Consider the following 24205-nt stretch of genomic DNA (forward strand, 5'->3'; position numbering starts at 1 on the left):
ACGCCCATCAGTGGCTCAGTGCATGGAAGTAATCGGCTTAATGGTAGCGGCAATGGACATAGTGCCATTTGCGCGCCTGCATCTCAGACCGCTGCAAATATGCATGCTAAGTCAGTGGAATGGGGATTACTCAGATTTGTCCCCTCTACTAAATCTGGATCAAGAGACCAGAGATTCTCTTCTCTGGTGGCTTTCTCGGGTCCATCTGTCCAAGGGTATGATCTTTCGCAGGCCAGATTGGACGATTGTTACAACAGATGCCAGCCTTCTAGGTTGGGGCGCAGTCTGGAACTCCCTGAAGGCTCAGGGATCGTGGACTCAGGAGGAGAAACTCCTCCCAATAAATATTCTGGAGTTAAGAGCAATATTCAATGCTCTTCTAGCTTGGCCTCAGTTAGCAACACTGAGGTTCATCAGATTTCAGTCGGACAACATCACCACTGTGGCTTACATCAACCATCAAGGGGGAACCAGGAGTTCCCTAGCGATGTTAGAAGTCTCAAAGATAATTCGCTGGGCAGAGTCTCACTCTTGCCACCTGTCAGCAATCCACATCCCAGGCGTAGAGAACTGGGAGGCGGATTTTCTAAGTCGTCAGACTTTTCATCCGGGGGAGTGGGAACTCCATCCGGAGGTGTTTGCTCAACTGGTCCATCGTTGGGGCAAACCAGAACTGGATCTCATGGCGTCTCGCCAGAACGCCAAGCTTCCTTGTTACGGATCCACGTCCAGGAACCCGGGAGCAACGCTGATAGATGCTCTAGCAGCTCCTTGGTTCTTCAACCTGGCCTATGTGTTTCCACCGTTTCCTCTGCTCCCTCGACTGAATGCCAAAATCAAACAGGAGAGAGCATCTGTGATTCTGATAGCGCCTGCGTGGCCACGCAGGACCTGGTATGCAGACCTAGTGGACATGTCATCTCTTCCACCATGGACTCTGCCTCTGAGGCAGGACCTTCTAATAAAAGGTCCTTTCAATCATCCAAATCTACTTTCTCTGAGACTGACTGCATGGAGATTGAACGCTTGATTCTATCAAGGCGTGGCTTCTCCGAGTCAGTCATTGATACCTTAATACAGGCTCGGAAGCCTGTCACCAGGAAAATCTACCATAAGATATGGCGTAAATATCTTTATTGGTGTGAATCCAAGAGTTACTCATGGAGTAAGGTTAGGATTCCTAGGATATTGTCCTTTCTCCAAGAGGGTTTGGAAAAGGATTATCAGCTAGTTCTTTAAAAGGACAGATCTCTGCTCTGTCTATTCTTTTGCACAAGCGTCTGGCAGAAGTTCCAGACGTCCAGGCATTTTGTCAGGCTTTGGTTAGGATTAAGCCTGTGTTTAAAACTGTTGCTCCCCCGTGGAGCTTAAACTTGGTTCTTAAAGTTCTTCAGGGAGTTCCGTTTGAACCCCTTCATTCCATTGATATTAAACTTTTATCTTGGAAAGTTCTGTTTTTGATGGCTATTTCCTCGGCTCGAAGAGTCTCTGAGTTATCTGCCTTACATTGTGATTCTCCTTATCTGATTTTTCATTCAGACAAGGTAGTTCTGCGTACCAAACCTGGGTTTTTACCTAAGGTGGTTTCTAACAGGAATATCAATCAAGAGATTGTTGTTCCATCATTGTGTCCTAATCCTTCTTCAAAGAAGGAACGTCTTTTGCATAATCTGGACGTAGTCCGTGCCTTGAAGTTTTACTTACAGGCTACTAAAGATTTTCGTCAAACATCTGCCCTGTTTGTCATTTACTCTGGACAGAGGAGAGGTCAAAAAGCTTTGGCAACCTCTCTCTCCTTTTGGCTTCGGAGCATAATACGCTTAGTCTATGAGACTGCTGGACAGCAGCCCCCTGAAAGGATTACAGCTCATTCTACTAGAGCTGTGGCTTCCACCTGGGCCTTTAAAAATGAGGCTTCTGTTGAACAGATTTGCAAGGCTGCGACTTGGTCTTCGCTTCACACCTTTTCAAAATTTTACAAATTTGACACTTTTGCTTCTTCGGAGGCTGTTTTTGGGAGAGAGGTTCTACAGGCAGTGGTTCCTTCCATTTAAGTTCCTGCCTTGTCTCTCCCATCATCCGTGTACTTTAGCTTTGGTATTGGTATCCCACAAGTAATGGATGATCCGTGGACTGGATACACTACAAGAGAAATAAATTTATCAGGTAAGCATAAATTATGTTTTTTCAATTATCAAAGGAAAACTCTTAGTTCCCTACTGATGGAGGCAGTATCCCAAGTTTTTAGTCTTGGTTAGCTGTTAATCTTTGTTCAATTTCTGTAATTCATTCCCAGGAGTACTCTTTCCAGTCTCTGATCTCTTCATTCTGGTGACTGTTTTTTCTTCTGGATGTCTTCAATCAGTTTGTAGATTATGTTTACCAGAGATAGATCTGAAGTCTTTTTGTTTGATCAACATATTCCTCAGATGCTTTAGCTTTTTCCTGATCATTTGTTTTGCTACATATTTCCTGAGATGGTTTCTGCTAACTTTTCTGATAGCTCAGTAATTCTGATTACTCCATCTTGGTATCACAAAGCTTGATTTTCAGATCTAGTCCAGGTGTCCAATAGTCCTTCGTGGTATCTTCCACTAAGTTACAACCTAATGTCTTAAGGTACCTTTTATCTTCAAGATCCTGAGTCTCTCAATTTGAAGGCTTGGCGATTTAATGCTAGCTTTTAAAAAAATAAATAAATCTGATGCTGTAGTTGAAACCTTTCAAGTGTTTTTTTACTGGTGTGAAATCAGAGTTTTTAGCTGACCTTTAATGATCTGGGAATTCTTATAATGTTTTAAAGAGAACTTAGATAAGGGTTCATCAATTATCTGTGACAATGATACGTAATTTATTCCTTATTATAATATTGCTGTGTATCAAATCTTCAGTTTAAAGCAATATTCAGTCTTCTATGGGTGAGTTCCTACAGCCATTAATAACATGGAAAAATAAATCGACATCAATATATCAAGCAAATTTGATCGAGGATTGATCTGTACGTATTAGCAATCAGGCAGGGTAGTCATAAGTGTAAAAGTTAAAACATTTTTTATTCAAAGCTTCATTAAAAAAGCATTTTGTGGCAAGGTTTAGCATCAACCCTCCAGCATCTGACCGGTGTCGTGGCCCAGCGCTTTGCACCTTCTTTTCCCTGCTTTGTCCTTTCCTACCTTTCTCAGCTATATGTAAAACTGGCATACCAGAGAGGTGGGAGAGATTAAGAAAGCTTTTAGTTTTTTGGGAATCTTTGCCTAGTGGCCAGGAGTTGAATCTCGGGAGTCTCACCACCATGAAAGAAATGAATCGGGTAAGCATACATTTTGTTTTTCCTTTTATGGTGATTTCTACAACATCCTTTTGGGATGTTTGATTTTTTTTTTTTTTCTCTGTAAGTTTGCCTACTATTACTTTATGCTTGTCATGATCTAACATACTGTATTGAATAGCAGTATTTAAAAGGATATAAAACAATCTGTTTCATTGTACCAATATAAAAAACACTAAGCAGTGGGTTATACTTAATAGCAATCATTGCAATATGTATTGGTTATCATTTGTACAGTGTCACAGCCCTGCAAGGGGACTGGGGTCTCTACAGGAAGGCATAGCTAGCTTGATGTCATAATTCGTCTATATGTTTAATGAATGCAAGAGCAACAGGCAGTCTGTTTTGCACATGCTCAGAAGAGGACAGAATGCAACTTTAGTTATCTACATGTCAGCTCTCTTAGTTTACTATGATTTAGCTGATATGTTTTTACTAAAGGAGTATGGTTTCATATCTCATTAATCTATCTACCTTACCCATTTTCCTTCTAATCTGCTTCAACAATGTTCTCAACACCATTCACTTTCTCAAATCAGTCTATGTCAAGTAAAGCTGTAGCTGGAAGGTGCAGTGGAATTATTGAATAATATGCGCAAGTTGCATGATGGCCTGTTGCTAAAAAAAATAAAAATCTTTGGATACACCAGTTAAACAACCCTGCGCTAAAGAGAAAAATTCATTCTGTCCAGTATAGTAATACAGAGGATGTTATTAGTATTTAGGTTCTTTAACCCCTTAAGGACCAGCGACGTACCCTGTATGTCGCTGGCCTTTTTTTGGGACTTGATTATTTTATAGCGTGGTCTTGCCACCAGCGTTGAGACTGCTCTATTCCACAAAGCCTGCTGGAGGGAGGGAATTAATAGCGTGTTCTTGCTAGACTTGTGCTATTATGTCCTGAAAAAACCCTTAACGACCAGTGACATACATGGTACATTGTGGTCATTAAGGGGTTAAATATATGTTCCTAAATATAATTTCATGGAAAGGAGCTAACGTTTATTAAAGGATACCAATAAAATGAGGTACATTTGATTTTAGAATTTCATGTAAATTGTGCCCTTAATTTGAAACATAAGTGTTTCACTTTTTCTTCCTTGTCCTGTTAACATTCAGATGTGGCAAATGCTAAAATAGTTTCAAGAAAGGACTTTAAGAAATCGGTTTTAGGGATATTATGTCTCTAGCAGCTTGTAGCAGATTTAGAGAGATTGTTTGTTTGTTTTTCATAGAAAAATGGCAAAGCTAGCCTAAAGTAAATCTATTTGTTAATATGATCTGATTTAAAGTGTGCATTTTTAGAAGCCTATTTTAACATTTATTTTGTTCTTTTTTCCCCCTGTTGTGTAGGTAATGTTTCTCGGTGAAATAGAGGAGATTTTGGATGTGATTGAGCCAACACAATTTAAAAAGATTCAGGAACCTCTATTTAAACAAATATCCAAGTGTGTGTCCAGTTCTCACTTTCAGGTATTTCTTTCTATTATCTGTATTAAGTGGATATTTTACAGCAATTAGAGAATGTCAAACCAGACGTAACAGTGCATAGCAGGTTTACCAGAGAGCACAATTTGGCATCTCTGGGCAATAAGTACAGTATACCTAATGCTCTTTATTAATTAAAGGGATACTGAGCCCACAATTTTTCTTTCATAATTCAGATAGAGCATGCAATTTTAAGCAACTTTCTAATTTACTCCTATTATCAATTGTTCTTCATTCTCTTGTTATCTTTGTTTGAACAAGCAGGAATGTAAGCTTACAAGCTAAATGCAGCCACCAAACAGCAAGCGCTATCCAGGGTGCTGAACCAAAAATGGTCCGGCTCGTAAGTTTACATTCCTGCTTGTTCAAATAAAGATACCAAGAGAAGGAAGAAAAATTGTTAATAGGAGTAAATTAGAAAGTTGCTTAAAATTGCATGCTCTTTCTTAATCACAAAAGAAAAAATTGGGTTTAGTATTCCTTTAACCTGCATATTGTGTGAATCTATGTTAAAAATAAATTCAGTAAAAATATTGTTTTACATGTCTGAAACTAGAAATTAAGGTGTACAATCATTGTATATGGTGTAATGTGCAAAATTCATTAAAGGGACATTCCGGTGAAAAATTAAATGCACATCTTTAAATAGAAACCAATTTGCAATATACATGTATTGGCAAAATTTGCTTCTAGTAAAAGTTATCACTGTTTTAGTGTTTTTCTGCACGTGCATGTAAAGCATAGCTAGATATTCTCAGTGCACCAGTATTTTAAATAATACAGTTACTCAGAGCACCAGTGGGGTTCGTATCATGTTGGTAATGAACAAATTGATTCATTACCAGATGATACAAGCACTGTGAATAATTAGAGGGATGTAAATCCTAGCATTTTTGAAACACTAGGATTTACCGGTGCTCTAAATAAAGGGGACTTTCAGTCATGAAGTATAAAGGTACTTCATGCTAAAAGTACCTTTATTTGTCTGCAAGTTTATGCCGAGCTGAGCACCTCCGTCCACCCAAGGCAAAACACTATTTTCCCTATCAGGTGATGTTTCCACCGCTAAGTCAATAGCATGCTAGCCATAAGGCTATTGACTTAGAGAAGAAAACGTCACCTCATTAAAATATTTGTATTTTACCCTGGGAACCTGGAGACGCTCAGCTCGGTATAAACATGTAATCAAATAATGGTACTTTGAGCAAGAAGTTTTTTATACTTTGTGACTGTAACGTCCCTTTTATTTATAGCACTGGTAAATCCTAGCACTTTTGAAACTCTAGGATTTACCAACACTTTAAATACACCTTTTAAACGGCTATAGGCTTTATTAGAAGCATTTTTGTTAAAACATGTATGTTACCAAACTGAAATGCATCCATGTGAATTCCAATTTTTGCTGGAATGTGCCTTTATGGTGTGTCCAGCTTCTTCAGATGCATGACCTCACCAGCTACTAGTTAATGTTGTTTTTGCATCAAATTCACTAATTTTTCCATTCTTTAGTGACTGCTGTGTACAACAACAAAGAAATGAGTAAAGTTGGAGCTACTGAAGATTATTTAGCAAATTGTATTATTAGTGTTTCTTTGAAGAGCTCTATAAACATAGGTATACCCATTGGATTTTATGAGCTGTGACAGTGCATCTAGACAGTTAAATAATTTTATAATTTTTTATTTTTTTTTAAACGGTTTTTATTGAAGCTGTGCGAAATAAAGAAATACATATGAATTTTGTCCAGACTCATAAATTGCAACAGGGCAATGGATACATAATTAATACATAAAGAGCATCTAGGAGTTTAAAGATAGCATCTTCAACTATTATTCCTATATTCACATGAATGACACATATAAGTAATAATGAAAAACAAAGCTGTCTCAAATTCAGTCTTTGGCATGATGGTGACGAGCTCTATAATGTGGGGAAAACATGTAAAAATAAGACTAGTGACGCCAAGATAAATTATAAGAAAAGTGTCTGGGACAAATAAAATGGAACTTCATTTTAAATTATTATATAGCGAATGTTCCCCACTTCCACTATCTGTATTCTCATAATTCCAATAAAATTAGGTAGTGGAGAATTAGCATTTATTTTGGCCAGTAGTGGGCCATATTGCGTAAAGAGAAAAGGGTAAAATGCAGCGGGCAAGAGCCGCTCGAAATAAAAAGGAAAAAGGGGGAAGGAGGGGCGGAGCTCCCCTGGGTAAGACAATACATTAAAACTCAGGTCTCTTTTCCACTTTAGAAGGTGCGGGCTATGACAAACAAATATTGTCAAGTATCAAAAAGTTAAACAGCATAGGGGGAAGCTAGCCTCTTAGAGAGGCATCTAGCAAAGAATTTAGAAAACTATTGACTGCGGGCCTCTAGGAAGAGCAATAGAGAAAAGATAACTATGTGATCCCACTGTATATTTTCGCAAAGATACATAAGAGAGGTTATAATATTCTATTGTGAGTTAGCCCATTCTAGGAGATCCATTACATGTGAAGGTTTAAGACCTTATTAGATGTCTCCTATAGGTCAGCTCTGGTTATGACAGAATCTAACTAAGTGAGCCAAGAACGATGTCCCTATGTGGATTATTAGAAAGTAAGTGAGTATACAACCCCTGTGCATAGCTAGCATATGCCTCAATGTGAACAAAGTAGGGCCTCATATTTTAAGGTTTAAGCCAATAAGAATAATGTGTAACATTGATATAAAAGACATGACCTTAGTATGGGCTTCCAAGTATAATCAGAATGTTGGTCAAATGAGAGTGTATGTTAAACTATATCATCCATAAAGTGACAGAAGAATGCCAATGTACCTCAGGGAGAGTATAATGTCTGGTACTATCAAATATATTAAAGAAGAGCTTATACAAAAAACCTTTATACGACACGTCAAAGGTCAAAAGGGGACTTTCCTAGGTTCTTTCCAGCGCAAACAGGGGATGAAATAACAGGTCTCTTAAATACGTCATTCTCTTTGGACACATATATACAAAAACACACATAGATACACCTGTATGCACCTATCCTTACACATGAACTTACCTGGAAAATGTACTAACGCATGTAGTAGAATGTGGGAGAGCTCAACCTACCATTGTCATAGGGCTGCAGTATATTTCTCTTACAAGGTGTATCCAGTCCACGGATTCATCCTTACTTGTGGGATATTCTCATTCCCTACAGGAAGTGGCAAAGAGTCCCAGCAAAGCTGGCCATATAGTCCCTCCTAGGCTCCGCCCACCCCAGTCATTCTCTTTGCCGTTGCACAGGCAACATCTCCACGGAGATGGTTAAGAGTTTTTTGGTGTTTAAATGTAGTTTTATTCTTCTATCAAGTGTTTGTTATTTTAAAATAGTGCTGGTATGTACTATTTACTCTGAAACAGAAAAGGATGAAGATGTCTGTTTGTGAGAGGAAGATGATTTTAGCAGACTTTTCTGCTTAAGGTATGACTAGTCATATTTCTAACAAGACGATGTAATGCTGGAAGGCTGTCATTTCCCCTCATGGGGACCGGTAAGCCATTTTCTTAGTCAAACAAACAGAATAAAGGGCTTAATATGGGCTAAAAAACTGGTAGACATTTTTATGGGCTAAATCGATTGCTTTATTTGGGCATTTTATTCATATTTATGCTGACAATTTGCATTTATAAACTTGGGGAACGTTTATTAAACGGCAGGCACTATGTTGGACACCTTTTCTAGTCAGGGGGCCTTCCTAGTTGTAGACTGAGCCTCATTTTCGCGCCATTACTGCGCAGTTGTTTTTTGAGAGCAGGGCATGCAGATGCATGTGTGAGGATCTGAAATTTGCTGGAAAAGCTTCTAGAAGGTGTCAATTGGTATCGTATTCCCCTCTGGGCTTGGTTGGGTCTCAGCAAAGGCTATAGCTGGGACTGTATAGGGGTTAAATTTGTAAACGGCTCCGGTTCCGTTATTTTAAGGGTTAAAGCTCTGAAATTTGGTGTGCAATACTATTAATGCTTTAAGACACTGTGGTGAAATTTTGGTAATTTTTGAACAATTCCTTCATACTTTTTCACATATTCAGTAATAAAGTGTTTTCTGTTTAAAATTTAAAGAGACAGTAACGGTTTTGTTTTAAAATGTTTTTTGTTCTTTGTTGACAAGTTTAAGCCTGTTTAACATGTCTGTACCTTCAGATAAGCTATGTTCTATATGTATGAAAGCCAATGTGTCTCCCCATTTAAATTTATGTGATAATTGTGCCATAGCGTCCAAACAAAGTAAGGACAGTACTGCCACAGATAATGAAATTGCCCAAGATGATTCCTCAGATGAGGGGAGTAAACATGATACTACATCATCTCCTACTGTGTCTACACCAGTTTTGCCCACGCAGGAGGCCCCTAGTACATCTAGTGCGCCAATGCTTATTACCATGCAACAATTGACGGCTGTAATGGATAACTCCATAGCAAATATTTTATCCAAAATGCCTACTTATCAGAGAAAGCGCGATTGCTCTGTTTTAAACACTGAAGAGCAGGAGGGCGCTGGTGATAATTGTTCTTTCATACCCTCACACCAATCTGAAGGGGCCATGAGGGAGGTTTTGTCAGATGGAGAAATTTCAGATTCAGGAAAAATTTCTCAACAAGCTGAACCTGATGTTGTGACATTTAAATTTAAATTAGAACATCTCCGCGCACTGCTTAAGGAGGTGTTATCTACTCTGGATGATTGTGACAACTTGGTCATTCCAGAGAAATTATGCAAGATTGACAAGTTCCTAGAGGTTCTGGTGCACCCCGACGCTTTTCCTATACCCAAGCGGGTGGCGGACATAGTAAATAAGGAGTGGGAAAAGCCCGGCATACCTTTTGTTCCCCCCCCCCTATATTTAAGAAATTATTTCCTATGGTCGACCCCAGAAAGGACTTATGGCAGACAGTCCCTAAGGTTGAGGGGACAGTTTCTACTCTAAACAAACGCACTACTATTCCTATCGAAGATAGTTGTGCTTTCAAAGATCCTATGGATAAAAAATTGGAAGGTTTGCTTAAAAAGATTTTTGTACAGCAAGGTTACCTTCTACAACCCATTTCGTGCATTGTTCCTGTCACTACAGCAGCGTGGTTCTGGTTCGAGGAACTAGAAAAGTCGCTCAGTAGAGAGACTCCATATGAGGAGGTTATGGACAGAGTTCACGCACTTAAATTGGCTAACTCTTTTATTTTAGATGCCGCTTTGCAATTAGCTAGATTAGCGGCGAAAAATTCAGGGTTTGCTATCGTGGCGCGCAGAGCGCTTTGGCTAAAGTCTTGGTCAGCGGATGTGTCATCCAAGACAAAATTGCTTAACATCCCTTTCAAAGGTAAAACTCTATTTGGACCAGAATTGAAAGAGATTATTTCAGACATCACTGGGGGAAAGGGCCACGCCCTTCCACAAGATAGGCCTTTCAAGGCCAAAAATAAGTCTAATTTTCGTTCCTTTCGCAATTTCAGGAACGGACCAGCCTCTAATTCTGCATCCTCTAAGCAAGAGGGTAATGCCTCACAACCCAAACCAGCCTGGAAACCGATGCAAGGCTGGAACAAGGGTAAGCAGGCCAAGAAGCCTGCCGCTGCTAACAAAACAGCATGAAGGAGTAGCCCCCGATCCGGGACCGGATCTAGTGGGGGGCAGACTCTCTCTCTTTGCTCAGGCTTGGGCAAGAGATGTTCAGGATCCCTGGGCGCTAGAAATAGTTTCTCAAGGTTATCTCCTGGAATTCAAGAAACTACCCCCAAGGGGAAGGTTCCACATGTCTCACTTATCCTCAAACCAAATAAAGAGACAGGCATTCTTACATTGTGTAGAAGACCTGTTAAAGATGGGAGTGATACACCCAGTTCCAATAAAGGAACAAGGAATGGGATTTTATTCCAATCTGTTCGTAGTTCCCAAAAAAGAGGGAACTTTCAGACCAATTTTGGATTTGAAGATCCTAAACAAATTTCTCAGGGTACCATCGTTCAAGATGGAAACCATTCGAACGATTCTACCCACTATCCAGGAAAGTCAATTTATGACTACCGTGGATCTAAAGGATGCGTACCTACATATTCCTATCCACAAAGAACATCATCAGTTCCTAAGGTTCGCTTTTCTGGACAAGCATTACCAGTTTGTGGCCCTCCCATTCGGGTTAGCCACTGCTCCAAGGATTTTCACAAAGGTGCTAGGGTCCCTTCTAGCGGTTCTAAGACCGAGGGGCATTGCAGTAGTACCTTACTTGGACGACATTCTAATACAAGCGTCGTCCCTGTCAAAAGCAAAGGCTCATACAGACATCGTTCTGGCCTTTCTCAGATCACACGGATGGAAGGTGAACATAGAAAAAAGTTCTCTGTCCCCGTCGACAAGAGTTCCCTTCTTTGGAACAATAATAGATTCCTTAGAAATGAGGATTTTTCTGACAGAGGTCAGAAAATCAAAACTTCTAAGCTCTTGTCAAGTTCTTCATTCTGTTCCTCGTCCTTCCATAGCGCAGTGCATGGAAGTAGTAGGGTTGATGGTTGCAGCAATGGACATAGTTCCTTTTGCACGAATTCATCTAAGACCATTACAACTGTGCATGCTCAAACAGTGGAATGGGGACTATACAGACTTGTCTCCAATGATTCAAGTAGATCAGAAGACCAGAGATTTACTCCGTTGGTGGCTGACCCTGGACCATCTGTCCCAGGGAATGAGCTTCCGCAGACCAGAGTGGGTCATTGTCACGACCGACGCCAGTCTAGTGGGCTGGGGCGCGGTCTGGGAATCCCTGAAAGCTCAGGGTCTATGGTCTCGGGAAGAGTCTCTTCTTCCGATAAACATTCTGGAACTGAGAGCGATATTCAATGCTCTCAGGGCTTGGCCTCAATTAGCAAAGGCCAGATTCATAAGGTTCCAATCAGACAACATGACGACCGTTGCGTATATCAATCATCAGGGGGGAACAAGGAGTTCCCTGGCGATGAAAGAAGTGACCAAAATAATTCAATGGGCGGAGGATCACTCCTGCCACCTGTCTGCGATCCACATCCCAGGTGTGGAAAACTGGGAGGCGGATTTTCTGAGTCAGACATTCCATCCGGGGGAGTGGGAACTCCACCCGGAGATCTTTGCCCAAATAACCCAATTATGGGGCATTCCAGACATGGATCTGATGGCGTCTCGTCAGAACTTCAAGGTTCCTTGCTACGGGTCCAGATCCAGGGATCCCAAGGCGACTCTAGTAGATGCACTAGTAGCACCTTGGACCTTCAACCTAGCTTATGTATTTCCACCGTTTCCTCTCATTCCAAGGCTGGTAGCCAGGATCAATCAGGAGAGGGCCTCGGTGATCTTGATAGCTCCTGCGTGGCCACGCAGGACTTGGTATGCAGTCCTGGTGAATATGTCATCGGTTCCACCATGGAAGCTACCTTTGAGACAGGACCTTCTTGTTCAGGGTCCATTCGAACATCCAAATCTGGTCTCCCTCCAGCTGACGGCTTGGAGATTGAACGCTTGATTCTATCGAAGCGTGGGTTTTCAGATTCTGTGATAGATACTCTGGTTCAGGCCAGAAAACCGGTAACTAGAAAGATTTACCATAAAATATGGAAAAGATATATCTGTTGGTGTGAATCCAAAGGATTCCCATGGAATAAGATAAAAATTCCTAAGATTCTCTCCTTTCTACAAGAAGATTTGGAGAAAGGATTATCTGCAAGTTCTCTAAAGGGACAGATCTCTGCTTTATCTGTCTTACTACACAAAAGACTGGCAGCTGTGCCAGATGTTCAAGCATTTGTTCAGGCTCTGGTTAGGATCAAGCCTGTTTACAGACCTTTGACTCCTCCCTGGAGTCTAAATCTAGTTCTTTCAGTTCTTCAAGGGGTTCCGTTTGAACCTTTACATTCCATAGATATTAAGTTACTATCTTGGAAAGTTTTGTTTTTGGTTGCAATTTCTTCTGCTAGAAGAGTTTCAGAGTTATCTGCTCTGCAGTGTTCTCCGCCCTATCTGGTGTTCCATGCAGATAAGGTGGTTTTGCGTACTAAGCCTGGTTTTCTTCCTAAGGTTGTTTCTAACAAAAATATTAACCAGGAGATAGTTGTACCTTCTTTATGTCCGAATCCAGTTTCAAAGAAGGAACGTTTGTTACACAATTTGGACGTAGTCCGTGCTCTAAAATTCTATTTAGAGGCTACAAAAGATTTCAGACAAACATCTTCCTTGTTTGTTGTTTATTCTGGTAAAAGGAGAGGTCAAAAAGCGACTTCTACCTCTCTTTCCTTTTGGCTTAAAAGCATCATCCGATTGGCTTATGAGACTGCCGGACGGCAGCCTCCTGAAAGAATCACAGCTCACTCCACTAGGGCTGTGGCTTCCACATGGGCCTTCAAGAACGAGGCTTCTGTTGACCAGATATGTAAGGCAGCGACTTGGTCTTCACTGCACACTTTTGCCAAATTTTACAAATTTGATACTTTTGCTTCTTCTGAGGCTATTTTTGGGAGAAAGGTTTTGCAAGCTGTGGTGCCTTCCGTTTAGGTAACCTGATTTGCTCCCTCCCTTCATCCGTGTCCTAAAGCTTTGGTATTGGTTCCCACAAGTAAGGATGACGCCGTGGACCGGACACACCAATGTTGGAGAAAACAGAATTTATGCTTACCTGATAAATGACTTTCTCCAACGGTGTGTCCGGTCCACGGCCCGCCCTGGTTTTTTAATCAGGTCTGATGAATTATTTTCTCTAACTACAGTCACCACGGTACCATATGGTTTCTCCTATATATATTTCCTCCTGTCCGTCGGTCGAATGACTGGGGTGGGCGGAGCCTAGGAGGGACTATATGGCCAGCTTTGCTGGGACTCTTTGTCATTTCCTGTTGGGGAAGAGATATCCCACAAGTAAGGATGACGCCGTGGACCGGACACACCGTTGGAGAAAGTAATTTATCAGGTAAGCATAAATTCTGTTTTTGCCCGAATTCATCTCAGACCACTGCAACTGTGCATGCTCAAACAGTGGAATTGGGATTATGCAGATTTGTCTCCTCAAATACAACTGGACCAGAAAACCAGAGATTCTCTTCTCTGGTGGTTGTCACAGGATCACCTGTCTCAGGGAATGTGCTTCCGCAGACCAGAGTGGATCATTGTCACGACCGATGCCAGTCTGTTAGGCTGGGGTGCGGTCTGGGACTCCCTGAAAGCTCAGGGCCTATGGTCTCGGGAAGAATCTCTTCTCCCGATAAACATTTTGGAACTAAGAGTGATATTCAACACGCTCCAGGCATGGCCTCAACTAGCGGCGGCCAAATTCATCAGATTTCAGTCGGACAACATCACGACTGTAGCGTACATCAATCATCAGGGAGGAACAAAGAGCTCCCTAGCGATGAAGGAAGTAACCAAGATCATCAAATGGGCGGAGGATCACTCCTGCCACCTATCTGCAATTCACATCCCAGGAGTAGACAACTGGGAGATGGATTTTCTAAGTCGTCAGACTTTTCACCCGGGGGAGTGGGAACTCCACCCGGAGGTTTTTGCTCAGCTGACCCAGCTATGGGGCATTCCAGAATTGGATCTGATGGCGTCCCGTCAGAACACCAAACTTCCTCTTTACGGATCCAGGTCCAGGGACCCCAAGGCGGCACTGATAGATGCTCTAGTAGCGCCTTGGTCCTTCAATATGGCTTATGTCTTTCCACCGTTTCCCCTTCTCCCTCGGCTGGTAGCCAGAATCAAACAGGAGAAGGCTTCGGTAATTCTGATAGCGCATGCGTGGCCACGCAGGACTTGGTATGCAGACCTAGTGGACATGTCATCTGTTCCACCTTGGACACTGCCATCGAGGCAGGATCTTCTCATTCCGGGTCCATTCAAGCATCCAAATCTAGTTTCTCTGCAACTGACTGCTTGGAGATTGAACGCTTAATTCTATCTAAGCGTGGGTTCTCTGAATCGGTTATAGATACTCTGATCCAGGCTAGAAAGCCTGTTACCAGGAAGATTTACCATAAGATATGGCGGAAATATCTTTGTTGGTGTGAATCCAAGGGTTACTCATGGAGTAAGATTAGGATTCCCAGGATATTGTCTTTTCTCCAAGAAGGATTGGAGAAAGGTTTGTCAGCTAGTTCCTTAAATGGGTAGATATCTGCTCTGTCTATCCTGTTACACAAGCGTCTGGCAGAAGTACCAGACGTTCAAGCGTTTGCACAGGCTTTAGTCAGAATTAAGCCTGTCTGTAAACCTGTGGCTCCTCCATGGAGTCTTAATTTAGTTCTTTCAGTTCTTCAAGGGGTTCCGTTTGAACCTTTACATTCCATAGATATTAAGTTATTATCTTGGAAAGTTTTGTTTTTGGTAGCTATTTCTTCTGCTTGAAGAGTTTCAGAATTGTCTGCTTTGCAGTGTAATTCACCCTATCTGGTGTTCCATACAGATAAGGTTGTTTTGCGTACCAAACCTGGTTTTCTTCTGAAAGTGGTTTCTAATAAGACTATTAACCAGGAAATCATTGTTCCTTCTCTGTGTCCTAATCCAGTTTCTAAGAAGGAACGACTATTACACAATCTTGATGTGGTTCGTGCTTTGAAATTCTATTTAAAAGCAACTAAAGATTTCAGACAAACATCATCCTTGTTTGTTGTCTATTCTGGTAAGAGGAGAGGTCAGAAAGTGACTGCTACCTCTTTCCTTCTGGCTGAAAAGCATAATCAGCAGCCTCCTGAACGAATTACAGCTCATTCCACCAGAGCTGTGGCTTTCACATGGGCTTTCAAGAATGAGGCTTCTGTTGAACAGATTTGTAAGGCAGCGACTTGGTCTTCACTTGGTCTTCACTGCATACTTTTGCCAAATTTTACAAAATCAATACTTTTGCTTCTTCGGAGGCTATTTTTGGGAGAAAGGTTTTGCAAGCAGTGGTGCCTTCCGTTTAGGTTACCTGACTTGTTCCCTCCCTTCATCCGGGTCCTAAAGCTTTGGTATTGGTATCCCACAAGTAAGGATGAATCCGTGGACTGGATACACCTTGTAAGAGAAAACAGAATTTATGCTTACCTGATAAATTACTTTCTCTTACGGTGTATCCAGTCCACGGCCTGCCCTGGCATTTAAGTCAGGTTAAATTTTTTTCATTTAAACTACAGTCACCACTGCACCCTATGGTTTCTCCTTTTTCTCCTAACCGTCGGTCGAATGACTGGGGGGGCGGAGCCTGAGGGGGAGCTATATGGACAGCTCTGCTGTGTGCTCTCTTTGCCACTTCCTGTAGGGAATGAGAATATCCCACAAGTAAGGATGAATCCGTGGACTGGATACACCGTAAGAGAAAAACAGAATTTATGCTTACCTGATATATTACTTTCTATCTAGCTTAAGATTGTGAACATATAACTTCAAACATTTTATGGCTTATAAACCCGTATGGTATTTTGATAGGCTCAACATATATGATCTCAAAAAGGAAACTAAATCAGAAGGCTCGCTAATTATGAATATGTGGGGGTAGTTTAGAACCAAAACATAGCGTGCATGAAGATGTAACAGTAGAAAGTTCATCTAATGCAGTGCAAAGGATAGTCCTTTTAACTATGAGCACATAACAAAATCACACTTATATGAGAACATGAAGAAATATAACTAGCAAATATTAACAGGGTAATACAAGGTCATAGACATTTAGGATAATATCATTACCAATAAGTAAATAAAAGAGGAAACCCATATCCCCTTAATAGTAATAGTCTTTGTAAGAATAAGTGTCCTTAGCTGTCTCTATATTTACCCACAGTTACAAATACAGGTCTAAACATTTTATATTGAGGAGACTGAAACTTTGGTCTTAACTACAGCATTTAGTCATGTAACCTAATGGGATATAGAAGCAAATTTCAAAGGGGAGCCAATACCCTCTGTGACTGTTTAGGAAACTGCAGCATACTCACGACAAATGCTAAGATGAGGAGTGCAGTCAAATACAAAAATGTGAATGGGAAACAAGCAGGCAGCAGCAGCGTGATCTGGACAAGGGGACCTTAGTGGGTAACATAACATATACACTCATATAGACAACTATTATCTATGTGTTCCTAATAAGGAATTATTAACTTAGCAAGTATATATGCAAACAGCTCAAAGAGGTTAGGAATCTGATGCGTCCACTGTTTAATGTTCTTCATAGATCCGTCCTTCAAAACACTGACAATCAGGGCAACTGTAAGTAGGAGAAAGTTTTCTGAAAGATAACGCTAATTGTCATATGGCTAAGTATGATCGAGTAATGGCCATACTTTAGAACCTCAAGTCAATTAGGAAGGATTTACCCCACTCCGGTCCTGAGAACGGTTGTCCAGCTTGAAGATACCTGCAGACCATGTTGTAGCACAGGTAGATATTTATGCAGCCTGAAAAGGGAGTCACTCGTATCGGGACCTTGCAGCAGTGAGGAATCTTGCCACAGCAACGGCGCGGGGTCTCCATAAAGGACTACAAGATCTGAGGGCTTCAGGCCCCAACCGCAGAAGTCAGCCGCCCCTTCACCGTCCAAGGGCAGAAAAAAAAAATTGTATAATTTTAATAACTGCAGATTTAAAAAAACTCCATAAACGAAGAAATAGCCATATACTTGTGACACTTTGTTGAGCAAACTTGAAGGTTTGTTTTGCATTTGTAGAAAAACTGGTTTCTAATGATTGGAGATTTGCTAATTTCTGATCTTGTAGTTTTATTGTAAATACTCCTTTTCAAATTTTATCTTTTTTGCAGTAATAAAAAAACATAATTCATGTAAGAACTTACCTGATGAATTCATTTCTTTCATAGTGGCAAGAGTCCAAGAGCTAGTGAGGTATGGGATATACATTCCTACCAGGAGGGGGCAAAGTTTCCCTAACCTCAAAATGCCTATAAATATACCTCCCACCACACTCATACCTTAGTTTAACGTATAGCCAAGTAGTGAGGTGTAAAAAAAGGAGTAAAATAGCATACAAAAAGAGGAACTAGAAAAAATGTGCTTTTATACAAAAAAAATCATAACTACCAAAAAATAGGGCGAGTCTCATGGACTCTTGCCACTATGAAAGAAATGAATTTATCAGGTAAGTTCTTACATAAATTATGTTTCCTTTCATATAAGTGGCAAGAGTCCATGAGCTAGTGACGTATGGGATATAATACCCAAATTGTGGAAATCCACAGAGTCACTAGAGAGGGAGGGAGGGATAAAATAAAAACCGTTATTTCCATTTTAATATGGGAAGAGTCCACAGCTGCATTCCTTACTTGTGGGAAATACTGAACCTGGCTACCACAAGGAGGCAAAGACACCCCAGCCAAAGGCTTAAATACCTCCCCAACTTCCTCATAACCCCAGTCATTCTTTGCCTTTCGTCACAGGATTTGATCGGGGTGGAGGATCCCCTCAACGTTACTCAGAAAAGATTTACGGCCTTGAGGGTTGTTAATTATTTTATCTGGACTGCTATTAGGCAGTTTATTCGCTTGAATGCTATGGCTTCAGCTTTTTCTGCTCAAGCCGTTGTGCTCTGGCTGAAGTCATGGTCTGCGGATATGACTTCTAAGTCTAGACTTCTTCCCTCCCTTTTAAGGGAATGATTTTGTCTGGTCCAGGCCTAGACTCAATTATCTCCATGGTCACAGGGGGGCAAGGGTGCCCTCCTACCGCAAGAGTATATGAACTAATCTAAGGGACGATCTTCGTTCTGACAAAGCCCATGTCAGCAGTCCTCCACTAAGCCAGAGCAAACCAATAAATCCTAGCAGAGCAAGAGGCCCGCCGAGTCTGTTGGCATGAATGGGTGGTCCCGGGTCCTCTTCTGGATCGTGTAGGGGGCAGTATGTCGCTCTTTTCAGTTGCTTGGTTCAGGGATGTGCAGGATCCATGGCTCCTGGAGGTCATCGCTCAGGGTTACAAGATAGATTGTAAGTCTCAGCCACCCAAGGGCATATTCCTCCTGTCTTCCTGACCAGGAAGGAGGAAAGCCTTTCTGGGGTGTGTACAGGATACTATTCAAACCTTTTCATGGTCCCTAAGAAGCGAACTTTCCGTCCAATTCTGGACCTAAAGTGCTTAAGCAGGTTTTTAAATGTCCCCTCGTTTATGATGGAGACAATAAGGTCCATTCTTCCCCTCGTTTGAGATGAGTAGTTCATGACCACAATAGATCTGAAGGATGCTCCCTTCTCGTACCAATCCTCAAGGTTTGCATTCCTGGACCAGCACTTCCAGTTTATTGCCCTTCCGTTTGGTCTAGCTAAAGAAATTTTTCAAAGAGTGGACCATTCTGAATATCTTCTCCTGTTTTCTTCGATCCCATGGATGGCAGATAATCTAGAGAGAGTCCTCTTGTATCAAGTACCAGGGTAGAATTCTCTTGTACTATAATAGTCTCCATAGACATGAGAATATTTCTAACAGACCAGAGACGTTGCAAGCTAGGTTCAACATGTCTTGCCCTCCAGATCTCCTTATGGCCATCTGTGGCTCGGTGTATGGAGGTGATTGGTCTCATGGTGTCCAGCTTGGACAGCATTTCCTTTGCCAGGTTTCACCTCAGACTGTTGCAACTACGCATGCTGAACTAGTGGAACGGTGAACATTTGGATCTGTCTCAACAGATTTCTCTGGACAACCAGTCGGGAGAATCGCTCTTTTGGTGGTTTTGACTGGATCACTTGTCCTGAGGGACATCCGTCTCAAGACCATCCTGGGTGATTGTGACTATGGTTGTGAGTCTGTCAGGATGGGGAGCCGTTTGGGGTGCCAGGAAGACACAGAACATCTCCCTCCTGATCTCATTTGGATCTTCGGGCAATATACAATGCTCTGAAGTCTTGGTCTCTGCTGGTTTTCTCCCAGTTAATCAGATTCCAATCAAACAATATATCCTCGGTGGCTTACATCAACCATCAAGGGGGAACGAGAAGCTCCCTAGTTTTGAGGGAAGTATCTCGGATTCTGGTGTTGGGGAGACCCGCATTTGTTTGCTGTCAGCGATCCACATTCCGGGTGTGGACAACTAGGAAGCGGATTCCTCAGCAGACAATCCTTCCATCCGGAAGAATGGACTCTCCATCCTGAGTGTTTGCAGAGATTGCAAGAGAGATCTTATAACGTCTCAATACCAAGCTACCCAGATAGGGTTCGAGGTACAGGGATCCTCCGGCGGAGCTAACAGATGCATTAGCGGTGCCTTGGAGGTTCAACCTAATTTAGCCTTTCCAACCATTACCACTACTTCCTAGTGTAGTGGCTCAAGTCAAGCTGGCATCAGTGATACTGACTGCTCCGTTTTGACCGCAAAGGATATGGTTAGTGGATCTAGTGGGAATGTCATCTCCTCCGTGGAAGTTACCGTGTCGCAGGGATCTGCTGACCAAGGTCTCTTTGTTCATCAATGTCTAGATTCTCTGAGGCTGACTGCGTGGAGATTGAACGCTTAGTCCAAGCCAAGAGAGGGATTTCTGAGAGAGTTATTTTTACTCTCATTCAAGCTTGTAAGCTGGTTGCTCACTGCATTTATCATAAGGTGTGGAGAACCTACTTATTCTGTTCTCCAGGATGAACTGGAGAAGGGCTTTTCTGCAAGTCCCCAGAAGGGACAGTTTTCGGCCCTGTCTGTGTTACTGCACAAGAGGTTTGCAGAGCTTCAAGATGTGCAGCCATTTGTTAAGGCTCTGCTGGGATCAGACCTGTGTTTAGATCTAAGTCTCCTCCTTGGAGTTTAAATCTTGTCCTTATGGTTTTGCAACGGGCTCCGTTGGAGCCTATGCATGAAGTAGACATTAAATTGTTGTCCTGGAAGGTTCCTTTTCTACTTGCCATTGCTTCTGGGCGCAGAGTATCTGTGATCGCTGCCTTGCAGTGCATCCCTCCTTATCTGGATTTTCACGCCGATAAGGCTGTTCTACGAACCAAGTTAGGTTTTCTGAGAGGAACACCATGAAATATAGGTTTTCCAAACCCGATAATAAATTTTCCTTGAAACAGACTTAAGATCCTGTAACATAGTGCTAATCACTGAGTCAGAGAAACCTCTATGACTAAGAACTAAGCGTTCAATTTCCATACCTTCAAATTTAGAGATTTGAGATCCTGATGGAAAAATGCCCCTTGAGACAGGAGGTCTGGCCTTAAAGGAAGTGGCCAAGGTTGGTAACTCGACATCCGAACAAGATCTGCATACCAAAAAGTTGGGACTCGTACTAAACTATTTAAAAACTTTAGATCCAGAACTGGTTTGAAAGAATTCTCTTTCTTTGGGACAATGAATAGATTTGAATAAAAACCCAAACCCTGTTCCTTGAGAGGAACTGGTACAATCACCCCTGAAAGCTCTAGGTCTGAAACACATTTCAGAAAAGCCTGAGCCTTCACAGGATTTGTTTGAACATGAGAAAGAATCTTCCCACGGGAGGTCTTATTTTGAAACCTATTCGATACCCTTGACACAATATTCAGAATCCACTGATTCTGAACAGAATCTGTCCAAATGTCCTGAAATAATTTCAATCTGCCCCCCACCAGCTGAACTGGATTGAGGGCCACACCTTTATGCAGTCTTGGGGGCTGGATTTGGTTTTTTATAACGTTTAGTTTTATTCCAATTTGAATATGGTCTCCAATTAGAACCAGAGGCCTTAGGGGAAGGTTTTTTTGTTCTCTATTCTGACGAAATGAACGAAAATGATTAGGAGCCTTAAATTTACCCTTAGACTTTTTATCTTGGGGCAGAGCAACTCCCTTCTCCCCAGTGATGGTAGAAATAGAATACAATTGAGAACCAAATAAATTATTACCCTGGAAAGATAAAGATAGTAATCTAGATTTAGACACCATACAGTTGTGCTCATAAGTTTGGCAGAATTTATGATTTCTTGGCCTCTTTTTCGAGAATATGAATGATAACACAAAATCTTTTCTTTCACTCATGGTTAGTGTTGGCTGAAGCCATTTATTATCAATCAACTGTGTTTACTCTTTTTAAATCATAAAAATAGCTAAAGACATAGATTTAACATTGATATTAAAGGGACAGTCTACACTAGAATTTTTATTGTTTTAAAAGATAGATAATCCCTTTACAACCCATTCCCCAGTTTTGCATAACCAACAGTTATATTAATATACTTTTAACCTCTGTGATTATCTTGTATCTAAACCTCTGCAAACTGCCCCTTTATTTCAGTTCTTTTGACAGACTTGCAGTTTAGCCAATCAGTGCCTGCTCCCAGATAACTTCACGTGCATGAGCACAGTGTTATCTATATGAAACACATGAACTAACACCCTCTAGTGGTGAAAAACTGTTAAAATGCATTATGAAAAGAGGTGGCCTTCAAGGTCTAAGAAATTAGCATATGAACCTCCTAGGTTAAGCTTTCAACTAAGAATACCAAGAGAACAAAGCAAAATTGGTGATAAAAGTAAATTGGAAAATTGTTTAAAATTACATTCTCTATCTGAATCATGAAAGTTTATTTTGGACTAGACTGTCCCTTTAATGATATCAAATATAGCATCACAAATTAAATGATTAGCATGTTGAAGCAAAAGAACAATGCTAGACATATCAGGATCTACTACCTGTTGTGCTAAGCTGTCCAACCAAAATGTTGAAGCAGCAGCCACATCAGCCATAAAAATGGCAGGTCTAAGACTATAGCCAGAATGTAAATAAGCTTTTCTGAGATAAGATTCAATCTTCCTGTCTAAAGGATCCTTAAAAGAAGTACTATCTTCCATCGGAATAGTAGTACGTTTGGCAAGAGTGGAAATAGCCCCATCAACTTTAGGGACTTCTTCCCAAAACTCTAAATTAGCCACAGGTAAAGGATACCACTTCTTAAACCTAGAAGAAGGGTTAAAAGAAGTACCAGGTTTAGACCATTCTAGTAATTATATCAGAGATAGCATCTGCAATAGGAAAAACCTCAGGAGTAACCTCAACAGGTTTAAAAACAAAATTTAAATGTTTACTGGCTTAGTTATCAAGAGGACTAGACTCTTCAATACCCAAAGTAAACAAAACTTCCTTCAACAAAGAACAAATAAATTAAATCTTTAAAAAATAAGATTTGTCAATTTCAATGTCTGATGCAGGATCCCTCTACACCAGAGAGATCCTCATCAGCAGAGGATACTTCAGTATGTTGTCGGTCAATACAAATTTCATCAGATTTATAAGAAGTTTTAAAAGACCTTTTACATTTATTTGAAGGCGGAATAGCAGACATAGCCTTCTCTATAGCTGCAGCAATATAATTATTCATATCTTCAGGAATATCATGTACATTAGACGTTGAAGGAACAACAGACGATGTATTTGTACTAATAGAAACATTATCAGCATGCAATAGCTTGTCATGACAAATGCCACATAATTGAGCTGAAGAAATAACATCAGCTTGTTTACAACAAACACACTTAGCTTTGGTAGAAATGTGTTCAGACACCATGGTTCCTATAGGATCAGTCTGAGACATCTTGCAAAATGTAAAAAGAAAAAAAAAAAACATTTAAACAAAATTTCCAATTTCCTCATATAGCAGTTTCAGGAATGGGAAAAAATGCTTATGCTAAAATAATATGAAAAAAAACAAGCATCATAGCTCTCTATAATATAAAGAGAGCAAGAAGCATTAAAGGAAGAGGGGTAATATAACAAAAATAACACCAGGAAATCACGCAACTCGAGTCATAACAAGCGCGACTTCGCCAAAAAAAAAAACTAACGTCAACAAAGACACAGGAAATGACGAGACTTGCGTCACTATAGGCGCCAAGAATGACGCAATAAAAAATTTTGTGTCCTTGCGAGCCTAGTTTGCCCACAAAAATTTTGGAAAACAAAGTCAAATTTGAAAGAACTGGAACCCCAGGTAAGAAAAAAATTATTTAAATATACTTCCTAAAAACACAATTTCCATACTGAAACTGCTAGACTGTGAAAGGGAAATATACGTAGACCTGACTCATGGCAAATATAAGCAAATACATATATTTAAAACTTTACAAGTCGATCTGAAAAGGGAGGCAGGGGCTGAATCCCTGCGACCGATTACAGAGAGCCCTAGAATAGATTTCCCATAGGTGAAACCATGAAATCAACAAGCAGTACTCCCTTCACATCCTTCTGACAAACACTGTACTCTGAGAGGAATTGGGCTTCAAAATGCCTAGAAGCGTCTATCACAGAAGAAATCAAGCACATCTTGCTTCACCACCTCCATAGGAGGCAAAGTTTGTAAAACTGAGGTATGAGTGAGGTGGGAGGTGTATTTATAGGCATTTTGATGTTTGGGAATGTATATCCCATACGTCACTAGCTCATGGACTTTTGTAACTTACATGAAAG

At 40.9% G+C, this 24205-nt stretch overlaps 1 protein-coding gene across 1 annotated transcript in view; it reads left to right on the forward strand.

Annotated features, from left to right (window-relative positions):
• Positions 1-24205, forward strand: part of LOC128658217 (serine/threonine-protein phosphatase 2A 56 kDa regulatory subunit alpha isoform-like) — a 167325-nt gene that overhangs the window by 123089 nt on the left and 20031 nt on the right. The window contains exon 6 of the mRNA XM_053712751.1: positions 4682-4801. Within this exon, the coding sequence (XP_053568726.1) occupies positions 4682-4801 (120 nt within the window). The remainder of the gene's footprint in view (positions 1-4681; positions 4802-24205) is intronic.

Source organism: Bombina bombina, chromosome 4, assembly GCF_027579735.1.
Source record: "Bombina bombina isolate aBomBom1 chromosome 4, aBomBom1.pri, whole genome shotgun sequence".
NCBI lineage: Eukaryota > Metazoa > Chordata > Amphibia > Anura > Bombinatoridae > Bombina > Bombina bombina.